At 43.1% G+C, this 25,307-nt stretch overlaps 1 protein-coding gene across 9 annotated transcripts in view; it reads right to left on the bottom strand.

The window, feature by feature from the left end:
- SMC6 (structural maintenance of chromosomes 6) overlaps positions 1–25,307 on the bottom strand; it is a 91,137-nt gene that overhangs the window by 6,893 nt on the left and 58,937 nt on the right. For 5 of the 9 annotated variants that reach the window (XM_073335956.2, XM_073335955.2, XM_073335957.2 and 2 more), the window contains 4 exons: positions 18,410–18,535; positions 7,351–7,456; positions 5,576–5,728; positions 3,810–3,907 (listed from right to left, as the gene is read on the bottom strand). In XM_073335956.2, coding sequence (XP_073192057.1) covers positions 3,810–3,907; positions 5,576–5,728; positions 7,351–7,456; positions 18,410–18,535 — 483 coding nt within the window. Of the gene's footprint in view, positions 1–24; positions 534–3,809; positions 3,908–5,575; positions 5,729–7,350; positions 7,457–18,409; positions 18,536–25,307 lie in introns of those variants that run through there. The other 4 variants (XM_073335959.2, XM_073335961.2, XM_073335960.2 and 1 more) reach the window with 4 other exon arrangements.

Here is a 25,307-nt window from a genome sequence, read left to right as displayed (position 1 = left end):
AACAAAACACACAATTTAAATTATGACCCTTGCGAATGCGTTAATGTTTCTGCCAATTTGACTCTCCATTACCTGTTTGCCTTACATGACAGCAATTTTTCTTTGATCATATGAAACAGTAAAATGGAGTGAAATTCTGGCGCTACTGAAGTGAATAGCGAAGTTTCCACTGACTTCAATATGTCCAGGATGTTAACCCCTAGCCTTTACGAGCTGTGAACTCTATATATTTTATGCAACAATACCACTTTTATTCCAACCCCAAAATTTTAAAATCTAGACTGTATAAATTATACAAATTGAGTTTTAAACTGAAAGCACCAACTCCAAGAGAAATAAAATTAGTGCTCAAACACCCCTTAAAGTTTACATTTACCTTAGATCCTGATGCGACAAACACACACTCAACCCAAGTGTAGTTATGCACATATGTGTATGCAGGATCCAGGCTTTAAATTGTGGCAACAAAATAGCTTAACTGTACTTTCTTTGCACTTTTGTTTCCATTATATTAGTGTTCCTCCATATTAATACTGCAATTAAATGCATATACTTTAACAAAATGTAAAATTTGACTTCATAATACTTCACTTAAATGTATGAAACCATATAGCTAGAATACGATCAAATGGTGAAGTCCAACATTCCTAACTAAATATAGCTTCATAAATTATTCAGAAAGGTATTAGCTTTTTAAAAATATTATGATAGAATATAATTCTATTCTGCTCCTAAATTAATAAGACATTTATAAAAAACTAAATTTCAACATAAAGGCTTTAATTCCATCCATATCTTCTGGTGACTTCTTGATGGTTCACATTTCATATTCAAAAAAGTTATTAGCATTAATGCCTTTATTAATACTAACTTTGATTTTTTATTATGTGATTTTACTTATTCTAAATATTGATTATCCATGGAAAAAGAGTCCCCTATATTTATGGAAAAAACCCATAAAACAACCACAAACCTTCCCTGTTATGTCAACATTTTTCTTATAGCTACCTAGTTTGATTAGATTAAGTTTGTGATCTCCTTAGATATACAGTACCGTATTTCCTTTTCCTGGGTTATAACATTACCATGTTGACTTACACTAACTTATCTTGAGCGGGGTTTGTGGGGACTTTAATTGTGCTCTTAAATCCTAAATGCCTTTAAAAAAAAAACCAACCCAAATGCTTGATAGAATAGCTATGATACATCTATAGCAAACTTGCTCTGTGTTCCACCTCAGGCACATTCTTGTGATAAAAACATTCCCTGTTTTTTTTAAAGTTATGTAACATTTATTTCTGCTCACATTATTCAGAGCGACAGACACTAAGACTAGCATCAATTGTATTTCATATATATCCTACTCTCCATTTCCCAAAGAAGGAATTTTTTTTTTTTAATAACCATGTCCAGTATATATTTAATCATTAGTTTTCAGTAACTTAAGTATGCTATCCTCATCTTCAGGGACAGATTGTGCTTCACCTCACATAGCTGCATAGATTAAGGGGAGATGGTGCAAGCAGTATTCCACACCTGTCTCTTGGGTCCTTGCAAAAGGGCCAGGCACAAAACCAGATCCTCATGGTTCATGAGCATAAGGAGAGACATCTTTATTGGCACCAGTGTGGCTAGTAAACATCAAATGAGGAGGGGCTTGTAATCAATCTATCCTCCTGACTGATCTGATTGAAGCCAGGAGGGTGCTCTAATAGAAAGCTCAAAAGGAACTTCTAGATGTTTAATGATCATCAAGCTCAAACCTACAGACTCTCAGAGGTGGAGATACAACAGCCATTCTTTCCTAAACTATTTTACATAAGGATGCATGAAAACAGATCACTGAAAAGCAAACCTGTCGACTCACTTAGACATAACAGCATTTCTGAGACACCATGGCACAAAAATAATAAGTAATTCCTGGCCATCAAACTATATAGTACTCCTGGGGGAATGCTGCACCAAAATATTTTAAAATTCTGCACATAATATTTTAAAATTCTGCATATTTTATTTGTCAAAATAACTCTACATAATTACACCAGTTTCAATTATTTTGGTAATTTATTCCAAAATACCTGTCATCAAGTATGTCTGTAACAATACAGACACACAAAATTTCCCCCAGTAGTAGTGAGTTAATGAAACCCCTATGACAACCCAGTTCCTGTTTCTCTAGTCCCTTCCCCACCCCTCCAGAGTTCAGCTGGGGGGCCAGACATCCACAACCCTTCTCCGGCAGAACCCAGCCACGGGGGCCTCCCTAACCAATACATCCAAACAACCTTTCCCCCTCCACGCCTGAGCCTCCCCAGGGCCCAGATACCCACACCCCGTTACCCTCCCAGAGCCAGCTGCAGACCTGCCCCTGATATCCACACCGCCTTCCCCCCCTCAAAGCCCAGCCACAGAGCCCACCCCCCACAACACCCACACACCCTCCGCCCCAGAGCCGAGCTGCAGAGCCCCCCATTGCCCACACACCCTCCCTCCCCGTGAGAACCCAGCCCTGGGGACCCCCCTGCCCAGATACCCCTCTCCCTCCCGCAGAGCCTAGGGATTCAGAGGGAGAAACAGCCTGATGCTCAGTGCCAGGCTTGCACAGTTTCCTGTATGATGCCCTGTCCTTCCCTCAGGGCATGCTGGGAATTGCAGCTGCCAGGAACTCTCTAGCTCCCTCCCCCCAGCAGTGTCTTCTGGGAGCTGGGCTCTGCCAGGTCCAGCAGCCCCTAGTGGCAGCAAGCAGCACCGCAGCCCATTTCTGTGGAAGAAAGGAACTTGTGCACGCACAATGTTAATTTCTGCAAAATTCTGCATTGCGCATTGGCGCAGAATTTCCCCAGGGAGTAAATATAGGGAAGAAACCTGGTCACCAAGGTGGAGGAATACTACAGTTGCACTGGCTATCAAATGAAAATTTCTAAGGACAGAATATGTGTAGCTACAAAATCCGGTCCACAATATTAACAATAGTAGGGGTGAATTAACAGCTTCTGAATGAGTGAACAAGTCAGAATGTTGCAGGAGATGAGAAAAGCAACAAAATCTACTAAAATAATGAGAGAGAACAATAGAGAACAATTACTCCAGATAAAATGGTTTACTACTGTAACAGTAAAACAGCTTGGAGAAAGTCTGATATCTTAAGCAAATTACTTCTTGGAATAGTTTCTTCTGGAGCATACAGAGGAGAGATGACTTTGAATTAATTTTAAGTAACACGGGAAGTGGTTCAGAGAGCTAATGTAGTGAAGACACTAAGGCGACATCTACACTATAAGCGTGGGGCCTGATTCCCAGCTTGTGTAGACATACTAGTGCTAGATCTCCGCCGAGCCTGCATGCTAAAGTCGTAGCGTAGCTGTAGTAGCACAGGCAGCACCAGCCCAGACGGGCAGCTCCAGCTATGTACCCGCAGGGTTTGCCCTCGGGGCAGCGAGCACAGTGCCGCTGCTGCTGCTACCCATGCTACCACAGCTACACTGCTATTTTTAGCGTACTGGCTCCGATGAGAGTTCGTGTATGTCTATGTGACCTGGGAACCACACCATCTCTCACAGTGAAGATGTACCTTAAATAAGAGTGACCACAGTATCTTGAAACTTGAAATCGTTGAAGGAGAATGGAGTAGGGAAGCGAACAAATACTAAAAATCCCCAATTCATCATGGTGGCCATTTAAGAATGCTTTTGATGCTGATATCCTAGGCATATATACTGTGAAAAAAGTCTATTGCCTTCTTTCTTACGTATCTATTTAACATTTCTAGTGCACTTTTTGAGCGAGGAAGTTTAAGGAAAAATGATTACCTCATGCTCTGTGGGGTGAGCAAAATGAATTGTCGATGACGTTGAGAATCTGCCATCTTGAGCATCATGTCCATTGCAATTCTTCTATTAACCATGTCCTAAGAACAGAGGATTGATCAGTTACTGATATTTAGAATATATATTTTATTGTCTTGCATTTCTGTACAGACAAGCTATTAATATAAACATCTGCAAAAACTTAATTAAGTTTGGAGATATTTTGCTAACACAATTATTTAATTAACTAAGTAAAACATGTACACTGAAATTCCATCAAAAAAAAAATCTACATCAAGAGAACATGAAGGTTACAGTCAAGCACTGAAATTCAAGAAGTGAATAGAGGCTGTGTGCCTGTCATTACCACTATCCCTTTGCATATGTGTATTATGATACAGCCTTCAATTACATACTCAACATACGATATCTTAATACATCATACCCTTTTCTACTACTTTGGATACGTACAGCCCCTTATGCTACCATACACCACTCAGCATATGCTTAAGAGTGCTTGGTAGTCACTTATATACAACATGCACAATGTACAAAGCACAGACTCCTACAATGACCTGCCTCCCCTTTGCTGTCAATTACACAAATGGACCATACAAAGATGTAGAAAAACATGCATGTATATCGTATTTGAAAACCAGAATATGACCATGAAATTAAAGACTGTATTGTAATGCACATGCGCAGTGGTGTTGTTACCTATGCTGTCCTGATCACTTCACCGTGCAACCTTAAAAGTTCTCTCAACAAAGTTTCTCACTGGAATTTTCTAGATTTGTTTGTTTTTAGGACAATGTTCAAAGAACAACTGAATTACATCACAAAACCCCCAAATCGGGTAGGAAGTTGGCATTTTTGTTTGAGGTACATACACTGCAGAGTGTCTGTATCCTGCCTGTCCAGATTCATGATATTTTGTAAAACCAACGTATACAATGCATCTATCATGCAAGGTCTTGAAGCCATAAATGCCCATCCTCAACATAATCCATGATCACGTTCTGGTCAGAGAGGTAATCAGCTATAACAGAGGAAAGATGAATGGCAACCACTTGGCTCGCCACTGACAAATTGAACACACACTACAAAGCAGTCTGCCTGATCTCCACAGAGACATCCTTTGGTAGGCAGATGCTGTACAGGGTTTTCCTATATACATTCTTTATAAATCAAGAAAGAAGATAGGAGTGTGTATTGCTATTTTGATATTAACTCATCGGTGTTTCAATAGCTTCGGAAGAACTCTGGTGTATAAGCGTGGAGAGGGACGTAAACCTACCTCACGTTTCCAAGAAACAACACTGAGCTAAACTGCTACACTTGTTCTACCAGTGAAGGCAAAACTGTACACTGATGAAGTGAGGGCATGAGCTAGGACCAGAGTTTTCTTAGCAGACCTCTGAGGAAACTCAGCGATGTTATGTGGACAGTTATGGACTGGGGAAAATATTAAGATCCAGAAAAGCAAGTTATGTGGAAGTTATATTTCTGAGTTATCTCATGAACTCGACTTATATTTTAAAGTAGTCAGACTTATTTACACAGACAAGCGCCTTATTTCTGGTTACCAACTTGGAAAACGAGAGAGTAAAGTTAATGTATTCTCTAATTAGCATTATCGAGGGAAAATGTTAGTAGGTTCACAACCAAAATTAACTACCACAGTCTTTCAACTTTCCAATGATCTCCACTTAATTACTTTGGTAGTTTATCCAGCAAAACTGGAAGATGTAGCTGAAATTTATACTTACCATGAAGACATCAAATTCATCCAAGCATCTGAAAGGAGATTCAGCAATGGACCATAGAGAAAGAATGAAACAAACTGTTGAAAAAGAACGTTCACCTCCTGATAGAGATCTCATGTCATTTAGAGCAGCCTTGTTTATATCTCCAGGCTGGACCTTAAATTAAGTTAAGACATTCATTTAATTAGTAGATCATGATTGATACTTGCATAAGAAGAATAGCGTAATTTTTTTCATACAAGATTTAAGTTTACAAATATTAAACAACATGAAAATCTATCTATAAAATGTAGCGACACAGTAAGTTTGTATACTTCAGTGTAAATGTGTCTCAATGAAACTAAAATAGTTCAATCACACACAATTTTGTAAGGGGTAGTTGCAAGTCAACTGTCCCACTGCTCTGCCCAAATAAAAATGGAACAGATTTAATTTAAACCAATAACTCAGCCTGTGACTTGTTTAATTCTCCATTTTTATAACTAATTTATTTGAGCATAAGCTTTCATGAGCTACAGCTCAAGCTCACAAAAGCTTATGCTCAAATAAATTGGTTAGTCTCTAAGGTGCCACAAGTCCTCCTTTTCTTTTTGCGAATACAGACTAACACGGCTGTTACTCTGAAACCTATTTTTATAACTGTTAACCTCATCACCCAGTGTAGTTATGTTTCTGTCAAACCCCAATGATCTTAGAACTGCAGCTAATTGTATCACTACTGGTGTTTTAACAAGGAATAGCCCCTCTGTATGAATACATGACACATGTAAACAGTTCTGTGTTCCTTGGATTACAGTGACACCTTGTGGTATCTATCTATATTTTTTTTACTGGTATTCTGAAGTGCTTGAAAAAAAATAAAAAAGTTGTTTTAATTAAAGATATTGTAACAAAATATACTGGTAAACATAAAATCTGTTTTCTGGTAAAAATTTTAAACAAAGTGTATTGTATAATTTGTTTCTTCCTTTTTTACCTTTCAGGACTCATTTAGGTGTTGAATCACTCTCCACAATATGTCAACAGGACAGAAATCAAGCCAAGATGGACCCAAAAGAGGGACTTGATGCATCTGAGCCGCAGAAATAATGAATTGCCTTGTTTGTTTGTTTTGTTTAAAGATAGTGTTTGTATGTTGCAAGAATTTAAAATGCTATGCAAGTTTTGTACCTTATCTCATATTTCTCCCATCTAGAGAAAAACATTTTGATCACAAGTAATTTGTATGATTTTTTAAAAAAAAATTATAATTGGACTTCAACTGTTCAAGGGTCTGAAAAACTGTGCAAGTCTAGTTAGAGAAACTAACCACACTAAGGTGGGAGGACATCAAATGATTTACTAATTGTAAATATCAGGTGGAATTTACTGGACACCATGACTTCTCTTGTTTTCATTTTCTAATCATTATTTGAAAAGTTAGAATGCAAGTCTGAAACAATGCTGACCAATTATACATTTACTACATCTTCACATTTTAAATTTACATTTAGTTATCTATTCCTGTAACAGCTCATCTTGTTTTTTTCTGCATCTCCGTCTTCTGACAGGATAATCAATTCACATTAACTGTAATGTCAGATGGAGAACAGAAAATAGTAAAGTTGACAGAAACCAGATATTTTATTTTCATGCAAAAAATCTGCATTAGTAAATGCCAAGTAACTGAATACAAAAAGGTACCGGAACAGATTTTTTTAAGGGTTAAAATTCCACCGACGTTTAACATCAAACATAACTTTTGGTAAGGTATTAATAAAGAAAATACAGTGACTTACTGTTATTGAAAGTGTTTCATTCTTGTGGTCAAAACTCATTTTTCCAGAGTAAGATCGCTGACATAATAAGAAGTCAAAATAGAACTTGCATCGTAAAGTAAGGCACCTTTTTGGATAAATTGTGCAAATAAACATCAGATCAGTGATCTTTAAAAATAATATACATAAAAAGGTGAACAGATTTAGAGTCGAAGATCCCACATCAAAAATGAAAGAGTGGAATCTTAATCAACATTTAATTACTGCTTCATTTTAATAATAGAATACATAACACACAACAATACCTTTGTTCTATGTGTTAAGGTTGCAGCTATAACATACCTAATAGAACCATAAAAACAAGGAAATAAATCAAAATATCTAAAAGCACATACCCCTTCTACTCCTCTACCCAGACACACATACACCCCATTACTAAAACACTCAACAACTTAGTTTTACTTTAGTATGGATGGGAGCCATCTAGCACCAACTTCCCAGACTTACTCCCACTACTTTCCATTCTTCACAGTTCTGGGGGAAAAAACACATTCACTCAATGTTTGGAGAAGGGTTTGCTGGAATGTTGGCATTTCTATTGGGGCAAAGTTGAAGTTGAGATGCTTTGTGTGGTACAGTGGTTATTTTAGTTGTGAAGTGTGGATAGAGGAGTAGAAAGTATGAACTGCTAGAGGCCTTAACTTTTCATTCCTTGCTTTAGTGGTTTTGCATTGGATGTAAAATCTACAACTTTAACTCACACACACCATAGTGCTTTTGTCTATTAATTTCCCACTTTAACATTTTAGATTAAGAAAGGCTCTCCAATGCAGCAATGGCTACATTTATGAACAACAATACCTGCTCCTGACCCAGAAAGGCACTTTCATAAAGAGCCTAGTATTTGTCAAAGTTCCTGTTGCTTTGTCATAGATCCTATTTTCTGTTGGTTCAGGAGAGGAACTCTTAAGACAGCTGAACAGTTTGACAAAGAACAGGATCTTTGAGATTGATAGTGGTTGCTTTCATGAAGTCCAGGAGCTCCTGTGCTGGCTGCATGATTTCACAAAAAACGAGATCCTTGACGCAGTATTAACTGCTTTATCAAAGAGGCTGCTGCAGTTTTATGGAGCTCCTAGTTTTCAATAAACCAGCAGCTATTGCACAGAGGATCCTGGTCATCGTGAAAGCTGTTCAGCTGTAAGGGTGTCATAAGAGGGCCTTTCTTTGAGAAACCAGCAGCTACATGATAATTATAAATCTTGAACTCCCCCTGGCTAACTTGCGCAAAAGACCACTCATGGGGGCGGGGGTGTTTACAAAATATTTTAACAACTCCAGAGAACCCAACAAACCAGCACTATGTACATTTTTTTGACTTTCTATAATTTGACATTTTGAAGCCAAAAAATGAGATTGAGAATGTGAACTTATTTGGGGGACAAAATTAACTCATTTTCTTGAAAATCCTCAGAAAATGCAAGCTTTAATCAGAAATTATACACTAAAATTTGGGACAGATGCACTGTCTTTGAGGTTGAACTCCCATTTTAAGAGCACAACACAATGCAGCCTTAGCTGTGATGTCTCAATGGCTCCACCATAACATATATTAGAAAAGTTAAATCCACTTCTGGAGATCAACACCAAGTAAGTATTTACTGCACAGCATCTTAAGCTAGTTTTTTAAAAGCAATAATTTAAATTTTAGTTATATACTGCAATTAACTTGTTACTCTACAGCCAATACCCAAAAGCCACTGGAGAAGTAGAACAGGGAAGGATCTACAGCTTTTTTGTTAAAATATATTATCTCCCCACTCTACAAAAGCTCCACTTCACAAGTCCTTCAAGAAAGAACAGTTATTTACCTTACAGTAAGTATGGTTCTTTGAGATGTGTTGTTCACATGAATTCCACTCTTGGTGTGCATGAACCCCATGTGCAGAAGATCATATTCTTTCGGCCAGCAGTGTCTGCTGGGGCTGCACCTCCATACTAAATGCTCTCACCTCAGGGAATAAAGGACAGAGCAGACCCATCTGACCCTCAGTTCCCTCACAATACAGAATTCCAGAGAAGTAGGACTTCACAGAAGCAGGGAAGGAGGGCACATTGTGGAATCCATCCGGACAACACATCTTTAAGAAACACAGGAAGTGTACAGTAGAAAGTGTAAGTGATTTTCCACATGGATTCCACTCTCTTTGACTAAGAATAAGTTATCTATTTGCTTGGAGGTGGGTAGTTGAAACCTACTTAAACAATGAGTGCAGGGAAGCCCTACCAAACTGGGCATCCGATTTGGAAGCCTTTACCAAAGAATAGGTTCCTGTGAACGTGAAGACTGAGCTTTACAGAGCTAGTCTATATTATTTCCAGAATAGGGACATTCTTCACAGGCAGAAGAAGCTGCTGGAATGAGCTCTAATGTGGCTAAGGTGGATCTAACCTGGGTAACTCATAACATGTCCTTATGCAAACGGAGATCCACTTGAATTATCTTGGAGAGGATAGTTCCTGACCCCTTAGCCCTCTTTGGAAAGGCCATAATCAGTCTAGTGCATTCTTGAATGGTTTTGTCCTGGCAGTGTAAAAAGACAACAGATAAGTATATGAAGTTTAGTTTCTCCCAAGGTCGAAGGAGTCTTGAGGAAGAAAACAGATAGATATGAATTGGTTGATGGGGATTTCTGAAACAACTTTGGGTATGAGGAGGGCTGAGAGTATCAAACTTTCCTTATCAAACACAGTGGAAACTGCCATGAGGGCCTGAATATCACCTACCCTTGGAGCTAAGGAAGCACAGAAGGCTTCATTGAGAGGTGGCAAAGGAAGGACCCAACAATGCCATAAATACTACACTGAGGTCCCAAGAGGGAGGGGGCTCCCAGACTAAAAATAAAATGTTTAGGGAAATTTTACCACAGTTTCACAGACAGGTCATGGGCAGCCAGATCTAGCAGTTCGAACCAAAGTCCAAAGTCATGAGACAGGAGTCAAGAGTTGGCTGGGTCAGAAGTAGGAAACAAACTAGAAATCAGAACCAAAAGTCTGGAACCAGAGTCGGGTTGGGATACCGGTGGGTCAGAGGCAGGAGACAACCTGGAGGTCAGAAACCACATCTTAGATGCCAGGAAATCAAGCCAGAGAAGCAGGAACAGGAATAAGTAGTGGGCAGCAGGAAGTACAAGGCACACAGTCCAGAACAGGATGGAGCCCCATTGTTTGACAGCTTCCAGTTCCTGCTGCTGTATCTTACGTAGTGCCAGCAGGCCAATCAGACCTCAGGGACAGAGCCTCACACCAGTTTCAGAGCTATTAGATAGTCCAACACTACTGAAATGGGTATTGTCAAGGGAGACCACTGTTGCTGAAAAGCTCAAATAGAAACCTTCTTCCACTTTGCTTTATAAATCAGTCTGGTTGAGGCTCTCTTACTTAGGAGCAGAACGTACTGAACATCAGCCAAAAGTCTTCTTTCAGTGGGCACCATCCAGCCAGCATTCAGGCTACCAGATGAAGCAATGCTGGGTTCAGGTGCAGGATTTGACCATTTTTCTGTCAGGCTCAGCAGGTAAAGTAATTGGTGGTTCCTGAAACATTCCTCGGATCTGAATACCAGAACAGTCTGGGCCCATGCTGAGGCTATCATCACCACCATCCCTGAACCTTGCTTCATTTTTCTTCGAACCCTCTGGATCATGAGGATCAGTGGAATGGCATTCATGATTTCTGGGATGAGAAATGCATCCATCAGGGAACCTGGGCTGGAACGCTTTGTGGGAAAAAAAGTTTGACACTTGTTTTGGCTTGTGGCAAACAGATCTTTAACTGGGAACTCCGCACCTGCAAAAGATGTTCTGCAAGACTGCGTATTTTAACCGACCTCTTGCGATTATCTGAGAGCCGTCTGCCGAGTTGATCTGCCAAGATGTTCTGAAGGCTGGGAAGTTGCAGGGCTCCAGAGGTAATTGTACTGAGTTGATCATCTGTTACGGTGATCTCCCCAAATCAGCTCATTGAGTTATGGGTAGACCTGATGTCTTTGCCACCTTAGATGAGTTGCCATATATAACAAATACTTTGTGAATATCTGTGGTACTGTGGAAAGTCCAAAGAGCAGGATGCCTTATTGATAGTGAGAAGTTCCCACCAGGAATCGGAGTTATTGCCTGTGAGTTGGATAAATGGACATGTAGAAATATGCATCTTACAGGTTGAGAGCCATGAACCAGTCCTGAGGCTTTAACAAAGGAATTACGAAGGTCAGAGTTGTCATTCTGAACTTGAAACAGCAGATCAATGTATTGATATAGGAAAGGTCCAGGGTGGGTAACCAAACCTCTACCTTCTTTGGGGGATGAGAAAACAATGGGAATAAAATCCCTTGTCCCTGAACTCTAAGGGCACCTCCTCCACTGCTCCAAGTTGTAGAAATGAATCTTCTTGTTTTAGTAGTATCTCACAAGAAGGGTCAGAGAAAGAGAGAAAGAAAAAGAAAAAAAAAGAAAAAGGATGGAATTGGATAGAATACCCCTTCTTTATAGTTTCCAGGACCCACTGCTCTCAGGTGATCCAAGTCCAGACTTCCTGAAAATAAGAGGCGGGTGCCAAAAGGAGAGCAGAAAGAGAAAGGTTCTCATACAATTCTGTCAGGCTCTCAGTTGCATCAAACCTACTGTCTGGTGGAAGATCCAGACTGTGGAGTGGAAGATTAATTAGGGATATCTTTGGTGCAACCTCTGACAGAATCCTCACTGGAGTTCATTTCTGACTCCCATTGTGCTACTCACCCAAGGAGGGGAAGGCAGGTTGGGCGATGGCTCTCTGCTGTGTTCAGATGAGGATGAGGAAAAGGAGTAAATTCCTCCAAGAGAGGAGTCATTTTATTCAGAGTCTTCTATGGGGATATCAGAGATATATCAAATTAAGGGAGTACCAATAATTCAGTAATTAGTGACTTAGATCTCACTACTCTGAACCTCTCTCTCTATTGGGCCCACAGTTAAGTTTATATGATTTTTGTACTGAGACAGCCGCTACCAAGGAACATAGTTCCAAGGTTACAAATACAGAGATGGTAGGTACTGGGTCCTGAGACACCCAGTACAGAGATTGGTGCTGAAGGGACAGTACCAAAAGAGAGAAAGTCCACACATTCAGTGAGTACCACAAGCACTTTCTAACTAATCAGTACCAAGGCTCCCGAAGAGGTCTGGTCAGGCTTTTGGCCAAGATAAGTCAGAAGTCTGACGACTTCTGTCTTGGCTCGCTAGGCATTAGACAATGCGATATGCACTTGCTCCACTTCTCCATATTGGAAGAGAAGGTTCAAGGTCTGGAGAAACAAATATCAACCCTGCATTGCATAAGAGAAACTGAAGATTTCCTGGCAGACATCAGGACATGCTTCTACGGACACAACATACTGAAGATTCAGAGCAGGCTGTGCAGCGGGCACAGGAGGACGGTGAAGAAATTTGGCAGCATGTGACCTCCAGAAGAAGAAAGGGGAGCATCCATGTACCAGCAATGCAGATACAGATAAGCAACCATTTTCATGTTCTCTCCACAGGTACTAATGCGGAGAATGGACTAGATGATACATCTGAGGGAAGGGAACAGAAGGAGACTCCGCCAATTGGAAGGCATGAGATGCACTGTCCTAGGGATGGGGGTTCCACGACCACCGCTCCCAAGAGAAAGAGGTGGGTGGTGGTGGTCGGGGACTGAGTCATCTATCTGCCGTCCCAACCGGGAAAACCGAGAAGTCTGCTGCTTGCCAGGAGTTAGGATTGACAATGTGATGGAGAGACTGCCAAGACTCATCAAGCCCTCGGATCGCTACCCCCTTCCTGCTTCTCCATGTGGCCACCAATAATACTGCCAAGAATGACCTTGAGCAGATCACTGCAGACTACGTGGCTCTGGGAAGAAGGATAAACGAGTTTGAGGCACAAGTGGTGTTCTCGTCCATCCTCCCCGTGGAAGGAAAAGGCCTGGGTAGAGACCGTTGAATTGTGGAAGTCAACGAATGGCTACGCAGGTGGTGTCGGAGAGAAGGCTTTGGATTCTTTGACCATGGGATGGTGTTCCAAGAAGGAGGCGTGCTAGGCAGAGATGGGCTCCACCTAACGAAGACTGGGAAGAGCATCTTTGCAAGCAAGCTGGCTAACCTATCGAGGAGGGCTTTAAACTAGGTTTAAAGGGGGAAGGAGACCAAAGCCCTGAGGTAAGTGGGGACGTGGGATACCGGGAGGAAGCACGAGCAGGAGAGCGTGAGACAGGAGAGCTCCTGCCTCATACTGAGAAAGAGATGATCAGCGAGTTATGTCAAGTGCCTATACACAAATGCAAGAAGCCTGGGAAACAAGCAGGGAGAACTGGAAGTCCTGGCACAGTCAAGGAATTATGATGTGGTTGGAATAAGAGACTTGGTGGGATAACTCACATGACTGGAGTACTGTCATGAATGGATATAAAACTGTTCAGGGAGGACAGGAAGGGCAGAAAAGGTGGGAGAGTTGCACTGTATGTAAGAGAGCAGTAGGACTGCTCAGAGCTCCGGTATGAAACTGCAGAAAAACCTGAGTGTCTCTGGATTAAGTTTAGAAGTGTGAGCAACAAGGGTGATGTCGTGGTGGGAGTCTGCTATAAACCACCGGACCAGGGGCATGAGGTGGACGAGGCTTTCTTTCAGCAACTAATGGAAGTTACTAGATCGCAAGCCCTGGTTCTCATGGGAGACTTCAATCACCCTGATATCTGCTGGGAGAGCAATACAGCAGTGCACAGACAATCCAGGAACTTTTTGGAAAGTGTACGGGACAATTTCCTGGTGCAAGTGCTGGAGGAACCAACCAGGGGCAGAGCTCTTCTTGACCTGCTGCTCACAAACCAGGAAGAATTAGTAGGGGAAGCAAAAGTGGATGGGAACCTGGGAGGCAGGGACCATGAGATGGTCAAGTTAAGGATCCTGACACAGGGAAGAAAGGAAAGCAGCAGAATACAGACCCTGGACTTCAGAAAAGCAGACTTTGACAACCTCAGGAAACTGATGGGCAGGATCCCCTGGGAGAACAACATAAGAGGAAAAGGAGTCCAGGAGAGCTGGCTGTATTTTAAAGAACCTTTATTGAGATTACAGGGACAAACCATCCCGATGTGTAGAAAGAATAGTAAATATGGCAGGCGACCAGCTTGGCTTAACAGTGAAATCCTTGCTGATATTAAACACAAAAAAGAAGCTTACAAGAAGTGGAAGATTGGACAAATGATCAGGGAGAAGTATAAAAATGTTGCTCAGGCATGCAGGAGAGGAATCAGGAAGGCCAAATCACACCTGGAGGTGCAGCTAGCAAGACGTGTTAAGAATAACAAGAAGGGTTTCTTCAGGTATGTTAACAACAAGAAGAAAGGCAAGGAAAATGTGAGCCCCTTACTGAATGAGGGAGGCAACCTAGTGACAGAGGATTTGGAAAAAGCTAATGTACTCAATGCTTTTTTTGCCTCTGTCTTCACGAACAAGGTCAGCTCCCAGACTACTGCACTGGGCAGCACAGCATGGGGAGGAGGTGACCAGCCCTCTGTGGAGAAAGAAGTGGTTTCGGACTATTTAGAAAAGCTGGACGAGCACAAGTCCATGGGGCTGGATGCGCTGCATCCGAGAGTGCTAAAGGAGTTGGCGGACGTGATTGCAGAGCCATTGGCCATTATCTTTGAAAACTCATGGCGAGAGGGGGAGTCCCGGACGACTGGAAAAAGGCTAATGTAGTGCCCATCTTTAAAAAAGGGAAGGAGGAGGATCCTGGGAACTACAGGCTAGTCAGCCTCACCTCAGTCCCTTGAAGAATCATGGAGCAGGTCCTCAAGGAATCAATTCTGAAGCACTTGGAGGAGAGGAAAGTGATCAGGCAAAGTCAGCATGGATTCACCAAGGGCAAGTCATGCCTGACTAATCTAATTGCCTTCTATAACGAGATAACTGGCTCTGTGGATGAGGGGCAAGCAGTGGACGTGTTGTTCCTTGACTTTTGCAAAGCTTTTGACACGGTCTCCCACAGTATTCTTGTCAGCAAGTTAAAGTAGTATGGGATGGACGAATGGACTATAAGGTGGATAGAAAGCTGGCTAGATTGTCAGGCTCAACGGGTAGCGATCAATGGCTCCATGTCTAGTTGGCAGCCGGTATCAAGCAGAGTGCCCCAAGGGTCGGTCCTGGGGCAGGTTTATTCAATATCTTCATTAATGATCTGAAGGATGGCATTCTCAGCAAGTTTGCAGATGACACTAAAGTGGGAGGAGAGGTAGATACACTGGAGGGTAGAGATAGGATACAGAGGGACCTAGACAAATTAGAAGATTGGGCCAAAAGAAAACTGATGAGGTTCAACAAGGACAAGTGCAGAGTCCTGCACTTAGGACGGAAGAATCCCATGCATGCTACAGACTAGGACCGAGTGGCTAGGCAGCAGCTCTGCAAAAAAGGACCTAGGGGTTACAGTGGGACGTGATTGTTCCCCTCTATTCGACATTGGTGAGGCCTCATCTGGAGTACTATGTCCAGTTTTGGGCCCCACACTACAAGAAGGATGTGGAAAAATTGGGAAGTGTCCAGTGGAGGGCAACAAAAATGATTAGGGGACGGGAACACATGACTTATGAGGAGAGGCTGAGGGAACTGGGATTGTTTAGTCTGCGGAAGAGAAGAATGAGGGGGATTTGATAACTGCTTTCAATTACCTGAAAGGGGGTTCCAAAGAGGCTGGATCTAGACTGTTCTCAGTGGTAGCAGATGACAGAACGAGGAGTAATGGTCTGAAGTTGCAGTTGGGGAGGTTTAGGTTGGATATTAGGAAAAACTTTTTCACTAGGAGGGTGGTGAAACGCTGGAATGCGTTCCCTAGGGAGGTGGTGGAATCTCCTTCCTTCTAAGTTTTTAAGGTCAGGCTTGACAAAGCCCTGGCTGGGATGATTTAATTGGGGATTGGTACTGCTTTGAGCAGGGGGTTGGACTAGATGACCTCCTGAGGTCCCTTCCAACCCTGATATTCTATGATTCTCTCTGGAGCAACGTTCCGTTTGGCCCATCAGTGAACAGTGACCCTGGAATGGCTGTGGATGACTAGGGCCTCTTGGAATTGGTCCAAGATCTTGGGGTGAAATATTGGCTCATCAGGACACTAATGGAGAGAGACTGACTAGATGAGTGTAGTCCAGCAATGATATTCTTCTGTGTCTGTGGCTTGCATTGAGCTTTTTTGTAGAAACAACTTCAGGCATACTTCTCTAGCTTTCTGAATTCATTTAAAGAAGGAACGACATATGGAACTTCACTTGGGGATATGTCCCTCTCACCTAGGTAGAGCAGGCATGGGGAGTGCCAGTCATTAATTAGCAAAGCTTCACATGAGGGGCAGATCCTGGAGCTTTAGCTTCTCCCATGCTGTTACCATCTCTGTACAGGAGAGCAAGTTTAGTCTAGCTGAAAATTTATCTCAGAAAAATAACCTAAATACAGATGTGACTAATGAGAGACCTGGGAAGTACAAGGAGTTCAAATGATTATATTAAAATGTGCCATTCAGGCCTGGATTTTGAGACCATAAGAGTTAAGTGGGTTTCCTGAGGAATCCCTACAGAGTGATTAATGTAAATTGCATAACCATGGTTATGCAATAAATAAATAAATAAATAAATAAATAAACACAAATTGAGGTTACTTACTTCTAACTCTAAGTTCTTTGATGTGTGGTCCCTATCTGTACTCTACATGTGGGAACGCATACCATGAGTCTGAAACTGGAATATCTTGCAAGTAGTGTCCACTAGTTTGTACCTCTGCCCTGGAATTCCTAATGCTCAGCACTGCGGATATAATGTGGGGTGTGGACTGACTGCCTCTCCAGTTCCTACTCTACCATGAATCCAGTCATGATCTGAAACAGAGCGGAAGAGGATTGCTCTAAATAAAATAATAAAGTAAGTATCAAGAAAGAAAAAAGATTAAGCTAAAGAGGTAGCAAGCTGCATAGATAGCCAACGACACAGCAATGCTCAGTCTCAAGCTGCAGGTGTCTGAGAAGGAACTGGTCTGTCCCCTCCCTATATACTCTCATACCAGAGCACAAGGGTATCTATGGCGCAGGCATGGATCTGCAGACACTACTGACAAAAATCTCAGTTGAGCCGTGAGCACCCCCTGGCACATTGGAAAGTTGGAGCCTGTAGCTCCACCCTGGAGTTGGTGCCTATACAAGGAGCCGCATAGTAAATTCTGAAGCCACAGGTTAGCTGCCCCTGTACTAGCACATGTCAGAGAAGAAGATGGACGCTGCAGAGGTTCTCTCTTGCTGCCATGGGTGGTACGAAGGAACTGAGGGATGATTGGGCCCGTTCTGCCCTTTATGCCCAAAAGCATTTATGGCACAGGCACATCCCCAACCAACACTGCAGGCCAAAAGAATCCAACCTCACGTGCATGGGGCATATGCACACAAAAAGTGGAATCCACGTGGACAATCACTCTAAGAAGAAGGAGTCAATGCCACAATATCCCACACAGAAAGAGGGCTGCTAGAAAACAGTAGCTTCTAATTTTGAAGCCATATTCTAACCCCAGGTGCGCATTCAATAGCATATTTTTATTTCTGAACTCTCAGCAATAAAGAACCCATTTGCAGTTGAACAACATATAAGCAAAGCCTTCTGGTAACATCCAGTACATAGAACTCTCTCCTGGAATTAAGCGATGCAAAGATTTGATTTTTTTTAGCTGCAATTAGTTGCAACTCTTAAAATATTTTATGTTATACCTTTCCCAATTTCAATTTTGTTTGAGTATTTTTAAAAGAGGGGCAAGAAGAGGATAATGGTCAGTCAGAATTATTGAAAAAAGTACATATGGTGTGGAGGCCTATCACAGGAATTTTAAATGTGTTGAATACAGAAATTTCTTCTGAGTGGCCCTGGGAAATACCTATATTTCCCCAATCAATAGAATTTTATGACAAATATTTTTAATCTGCCCCATCACAGGTATTTGAACCACTAACACTAAAATAAAGATCACACTCACCTTCTGAACTGTTGATACATTTTGTATCTCTGTGTCATTATTTGATCCAACAATTTAATAAACTTCTTCAGATTCTTCACTTTACCTTCTGCATCCTGATATTTGTCCTTTGCGTCAAGAAGCTGCCTGTTTTATCAGCAAAAAGATTCTCATAAATATCTAGTTAAACTCAAAAGATGCTGTTAGGACCCAAGCAAACTCTTGATGCTTAATTTAAAACCATACTGACAACCAACATTCTCTTTTCAGAAAACAAAAACAAAAAACAAACATATGCTTACAATCTATTAAACCATCACTCTAAAACTAACATCATGTGGGCACATAAGCTGAATTTTCTCAGGGAAGGGAAAATCATTGTTAATAAAAAAGATTATTGTTCTTTGTTGGGGGAGAAAAGGAATGGTAAATTCTTTAGCTGATACAGTAAAAGCTTTTTAACTGGCATGCTGGGAGAATGGGGATGCTGGTAAATTAAAAATGCCAGTTAACTCAGAGGGAGGAGTTTGGAGGGGGGCGGGGGCAGGGGCATGCTGCGAGGCACGCTCTGGAAGGAAGTTTGGGTCTGGGAGGGGGGGCTTGGGGTGCCGTGGGGGGTGGCACGCGCTCACCTCTGGCAGCTCTCCATCCCTGTTGCTCCAGGTGGAGGTGTGGCCAGGTGCCCCTGCAAGCAGGCACGCTGCCTCCATCTGTAGGCGCTCCCCCCGACCCCTCCGCAGCTCCCATTGGCCGCGGTTCCCGGCCAACAGGCTGGGACGGGAGCCATGGAGCCAGTGCTCGGGGAGTGGGGGACAGAGGCAGCATGCCTGGCTGTGCCTCTGCCAGCAACAGCAGGGACGGGGAGCCACTTGCGGGGAGCCACCTGATGTAAGCGCCCCCACCATCTGGCACCCTGAACCCTGCCCATGCCCCAGCCCCCTGCCGGCCTCTGAACAACCGTACTATAAACCAGACTTTCAGTGCAGATCAGAAATGTTGGTTTATACCGCTTGTCAGCTGGTGAAGTGCCGGATAAAAGAGCGTTTTCTGTACTTTCTTTTCTGCTAGCAGTGTCTCACACAATTCTGATACGTTTGGGCTATTTCCTGCTCTTCTACTTCCCTTCCATTCTGATATATATGGACTATTCCCCTCCTGTCTTCAGTTTCCAGTACAAAGCTTTAGCACATCTTATGCTAGACAGGACCCCTTCTCTGGTTTGCTGCCAGATGAGTCATTTCAAAGTAAAAACTCATAGAACATGATTAGTAACAGTAACTTCAGTGATGGGCAGTTAATTGCGTACAGCAGGCTACAGTCTATAAAGGTAACTATCAAAATAAAATTTTGTCCCTTGGCTATTAAGACATCCAAGGAGGGCAGAATTGTGGGAGATACTTGATAACTGCTTTCTGCTAGCAGTAAGAAATTTATCATTCTGCAGCCCAGTGTCTCCCACAGTTCTGATATACAGAGGAAGTAGCCAGCAGTGACCAGAAGTAGGGATGGATGGAGAGAGAAAAACAAAATTGGGCAGGGAACAGCATTGTTGATTGCTTAAACGACAATACTATTAATGGACCACCATCTGCAGCACCATCTCACCACAGGCGGCCTCTGCTAAGGACAGAAAGTCCACTTTATAGTGCCTAAAAGGTGTTAGCCTGAGACCATGTTGCTGTCCTGCAGATCTCTATGGTGGAAGTACAACTCTTTTGTCCCATGAGGTTGCCACAGATCTTGTAGAATGTACCTTGATTCCACCTGGGATAGGAGCCCCTCTTATGCCATGTATACCTAAGATACAGAGCTTGATCCATCTAACGAGGGATAGTTTGGAAACTCTGAGCCCTTGGCACTTCAGATGAATGAAGACAAACAAGGATCCCAAGCTTCTTGTTCATTCTGTGCATTTGACATAGATCTTTAGCGCTCTTCGAACATCTATAGCACGCCACAGCTTTACACTCGGGTACTGTGGCTTTGGACCGAATGAAGTGAGAATGATCTCTTGTGAGGCATGGAAAGATGAATTCACCTTAGGCAAGAACAATTCTGTAGTTCCACCTGGTCATCTTGGAACCCACAGTGGGGTTCCTGCATGGATAGGCTACCAGTTCAGAAACTTGTCTGGCATACATCATGGCCACCACAAAACAGGTTTTGATGGACAGATAGAAGGCAGATATTTATGTCAGTGGTTCAAAAGGGTGAGTGGTTATGGCTTTCAATACCGGGGTAAATCCCACTTAGGAAATACTGGTTTTGCTTGGAGGAATCTGGATACCTGAGGATTATCCACTAAGGAAACAGAGGATCCTACAAATAGTATGCTACTTATGGCTGACATCTGAAGTGCTACCGTGCTGGACTGAAGTCCCTTCTCTTCAAGAAAGTCCTGAACAACAGGAGTATTAGGATCCTTGGCATTCTTGACACCATGAAACCTGCTCCAGATGGAGAAGTAAGCCTTTAATGTGGAAGCTCCTCTGGAGGACAGCAGAGTTCTGATCACTTTGAGGATAGACCAACACTTCCCTCTCAATACCCAGGCTATCAGTTGTATCGATGGTCTGGTTGGAGGAATGGGCTTTGGCGAAGGATGTCTCTGTTCTCACTAGTAGCTGCAATGGTGGTCCCAATTTCAATTCTACCAGATCAGAGAAATATGATCTCCTTTGCTGTTGCGAAGTTGGCATTGTCACCTTTGTGCCTTCTCACTTTATCTCCTGGATCACCTTTCCTAGATGTGTAAAGGGCATGAATGAATATAGCAGGCCTTGTGGCCACATCTATGTGAAAGAGCATCTGTCCCCATGGACACTGGATCTCTTTTCCTGGTGAAGTATTTCTCCGGTGAAGAACCCTGCTTTGGGTTCTTGTGATTGGCAAACAGGTTGACTAAAGTGAGGCCAAATGTCTACAAGATCAGAGTGAAGACTTTTTGATTTAGGCACCATTCTAAGTTGATGACTGTCTGCTGAGCCAGTCTGTCTTTTGGTTCAGTTCTCCTTTTGTGTGTATCGCTCTAACGGAAGGAAGGGTCCTCTCTGCCCATTCCAATACTGATATTTTTTCTACATGTAGAGTTGAACTCCTTTCTCTTCCTGGTTGTTGAAACAGTACAAACTTCTGTGGCCTGTCCAACTGGTCATCCTCTAGATAGCTCTAGAACCTTAGCAGAACTAGTTTGACTCTCTGGTTCCTTTCCCAGGAGTCTGAGGCATCTTGTGTTGTTCTGTGGCTCAGACGCGTGCTCCCCACCCCATCAGGCTGGCATTGGTTGAGAGTTTCTGTGGGTCTAGAGAGCATATGAGAAGACCCCTGTGGATGTTCTCTGGGACTGAATCATAGAATATCAGGGTTGGAAGGGAGCTCAGGAGGTCATCTAGTCCAACCCCCTGCTCAAAGCAGGACCAATCCCCAATTAAATCATCCCAGCCAGGGCTTTGTCAAGCCTGGACCTTAAAAACTTAGAAGGAAGGAGATTCCACCACCTCCCTAGGGAACGCATTCCAGCGTTTCACCACCCTCATAGTGAAAAAGGTTTTCCTAATATCCAACCTAAATCTCCCCCACTGCAACTTGAGACCATTACTCCTTGTTCTGTCATCTGCTACCACTGAGAACAGTCTAGAGCCATCCTCTTTGGAACCCCCTTTCAGATAGTTGAAAGCAGCTATCAAATCCCCCCCATTCTTCTCTTCTGTAGACTAAACAATCCCAGTTTCCTCAGCCTCTCCTCATAGCTCATGGGTTCCAGTCCCTTAATCATTTTTGTTGCCCTCCACTGGACACTTCCCAATTTTTCCACATCCTTCTTGTAGTGTGGGGCCCAAAACTGGACATAGTACTCCAGATGAGGCCTCACCAGTGTCGAATAGAGGGGAACGATCACGTCCCTTGATCTGCTGGCAGTGCCCCTACTTATACATCCCAAAATGCCATGGGCTTTCTTGGCAACAAGGGCACACTGTTGACTCATATCCAGCTTCTCGTCCACTGTAACCCCTAGGTCCTTTTCCGCAGAACTGCTGCCTAGCCGTTCGGTCCCTAGTCTGTGGAGGTGCATTGGATTCTTCCGTCCTAAGTGCAGGACTCTGCACTTGTCCTTGTTGAACCTCATCAGATTTCTTTTGGCCCAATCCTCCAATTTGTCTAGGGCCCTCTGTATCCTATTCCTACCCTCCAGCCTATCTACCTCTCCTCCCAGTTTAGTGTCATCTGCAAACTTATTGAGGGTGCAATCCACACCATCCTCCAGATCATTTATGAAGATATTGAACAAAACCGGCCTCACGACTGACCCTTGGGGCACTCCACTTGATACCGGCTGCCAACTAGACATGGAGCCATTGATCACTACCCGTTGAGCCTGACAATCTAGCCAGCTTTCTATCCACCTTATAGTCCATTTATCTAGCCCATACTTCTTTAACTTGCTGGCAAGAATACTGTGGGAGACAGTGTCAAAAGCTTTGCTAAAGTCAAGGAACAACACGTCCACTGCTTTCCCTTTATCCAGAGAACCAGTTATCTCATCACAGAAGGCATAGAAGGATGGGGTGAGGCCTTTAGTACAAAGGACTTATCTGTAACTCACTACCCCTCTTACCACTTGCCTGTGGTTGATATGTACCATTCTTCTGAGAAATAGGATCTGGGCAGGCACACATTTGTTCCTTGTCATAGTGGGTTCTTACAGGCAGTGGGACTTCCTCTGGATTTTCCACCCAAGCCCTGGTTCCAGGGTTTTCCCCTGATATGTCTGTTGTCCTTCCTCTGGTACTTTTGTGAGGATGGATTAAAGGAGCATTTCTGTCTCTTGCTGGGTTTCTAATCACTCTTCAGAGCATTGCATAGAGAAGGGAGGGACTGTTTCCATTTGGCAGCACCTTCTGCCACTATCTTATCCAATTTTTCCCCAAATAGGAGAGACTGTTAATTTAGATGAACATGGGATTTGTTTGTTTTGTTCCACAGAAGAAGCCATACACTGTATCTGGCTACTGACCTGGATTCCATGGCCCTTGCTGAAAATCTCATTACCTGCATTAAGGCACCTGGCATGAAGGCTGTTGCTAGGAAAATTTTCTTAATTAGCAAGCCAGAAGTCTAAGTGATCTCCGTTCTTCAGGCAGGATACTGTAACTCTTGTAACTTCCAAGGATGCTCTAAGGGCAGACAAGGAAGCTTCGAAGTCCCTTCCAAGGCTGGCTTCCACCTTTCTGTTGGCTGGATCTTTGGGAAAGAAATCCCCTTCAGATGGTATCACCATATCTTTTGCTAGTAATGTCACTGCAGCATTGACATTTGGAACTTCAAAATTACACTTTTTGGGCCCTTGACATTTATAGTATTTTAGGTGCATGCCTGTTTGTATGTTCACACTTGTCTGAGGTTTCCCATCCTTCTCGGATCACATCCTCAAAGCATGGGTACAGGGGAATTGCTTCCTCAGGGTGAGGATTTGGAAGGCAAGTATTTGTTTTTAGGCTTGTCTTAGTGTTCCTCTTCAGGTTGGATCTGGAGCGTGGATGCAACCTTTCTGCACATGGTGCTGAACATCTCATGGTGAAGTCCTTGGCTGCATTTTTCCCATATCCTGCTCAGAAACAGAACCTCAGCAGAGTAGGAGCTGCCTGAGACAGAGGACATTGTAGCTTTCCTTACCCTCTTTAGCGCTCTGGAGATTTTTTTGTCCTGCTTTGTAGATGTTGCTGCCCAACTGTGGCCAGGGCATGGTCTCTTGCAGTTTGCTGAATACAGAGTCTTGTGCCCTCTGGATATGCCTCCCTCATTGTTCTCCCACTCTAAGGTCCCATTGCCTCTGCTCAGGAGATGGGGTCTAGTTCCCTGGTTTGAACCAGGAAGAAGGGGAACTAGATAAAAGCCCTGCTTCTCTCCCCAGGGAATAGAGAACTCATTTTAGGACCTAGGCAGGGGGACCAGGAGGCCCCTAAAAGTTTTTTTCCCCCTCCTTCTTTCCAGTCCTGTGCTGCCCTGGGATTTACTCCATGGGCTTGCTGACTGAAGTCCTCCTCATTCTTGGAATCTCTTTCGCCACTCTGTCTGGGTCTCCCCATTGGACTTTTTGGCGTTGGAGTTGCAGCTTTTTGGGGCAGTAAGAGACGCAGCATGCCTTTCTGATTAATAACCCTGTGCTCTAGCAGTACAACAGTAGGCTAGCTGAGAACAGGCAGGGCACAATTTGCCCTCCAGAGAGCCTGCAAAAGCTGTCTCAGATAGAACACTGCTTGAATTTAGCTTGGTGATGATGCAGCTGCTCTGCCATACCTTGGGGGGGGGAGGGGGGAACGGGAGGGAGCGGAGAAGAGGGACAGGAGTCTTGCAGGGAGTGCTGGCTCCGCGTGGCTGGGACCATAACACTGCTCAAGACCCAATCCAGGGGAGGAAGAGAATGACAACAAAGGACAGCTGCTTACTACTGCCCCTCACCCTCAACTAAAAAAAAAAAATAAAGCCTGGCAAAGAAGAGTCAGGAGCAAAGCAATTAGCCATGTGACTAATGCAATAAAGCAAAAAGATCTGGCGGCTAGCCAGAGAAGGGGACATGCTAGAACAGTGCTGTGCTACCACTTTGAACTGCAGACGTGAGAGGAATAGCCCATACATATTAGTATCGTGGGAGACGCTTGACGGTTGAACAACAATTTCAGTTTTACCTCTACATTTGGGTTCTCATAACAAGAAGTTATTTAGTCTAGAATGAACTGTTGGATTGACTGTGTCCAACAGCACACAGCAGTACCTCACTGGTTGAGATTTGCTATCTAACATCTCCCCCAGTGACGGTATTACAAGCTCCATTAGATAAATTTCAAATGCTTCTAACTCTATAAAACTCAAATTTACAAGGAAGGGAAATAATCCAGACCAACAGATTTTCTGTTATGAG

This window comes from Lepidochelys kempii, chromosome 3 (assembly GCF_965140285.1).
Source record: "Lepidochelys kempii isolate rLepKem1 chromosome 3, rLepKem1.hap1, whole genome shotgun sequence".
Taxonomy (NCBI): Eukaryota; Metazoa; Chordata; order Testudines; family Cheloniidae; genus Lepidochelys; species Lepidochelys kempii.
This window is presented reverse-complemented; position numbering and strand designations above follow the sequence as displayed.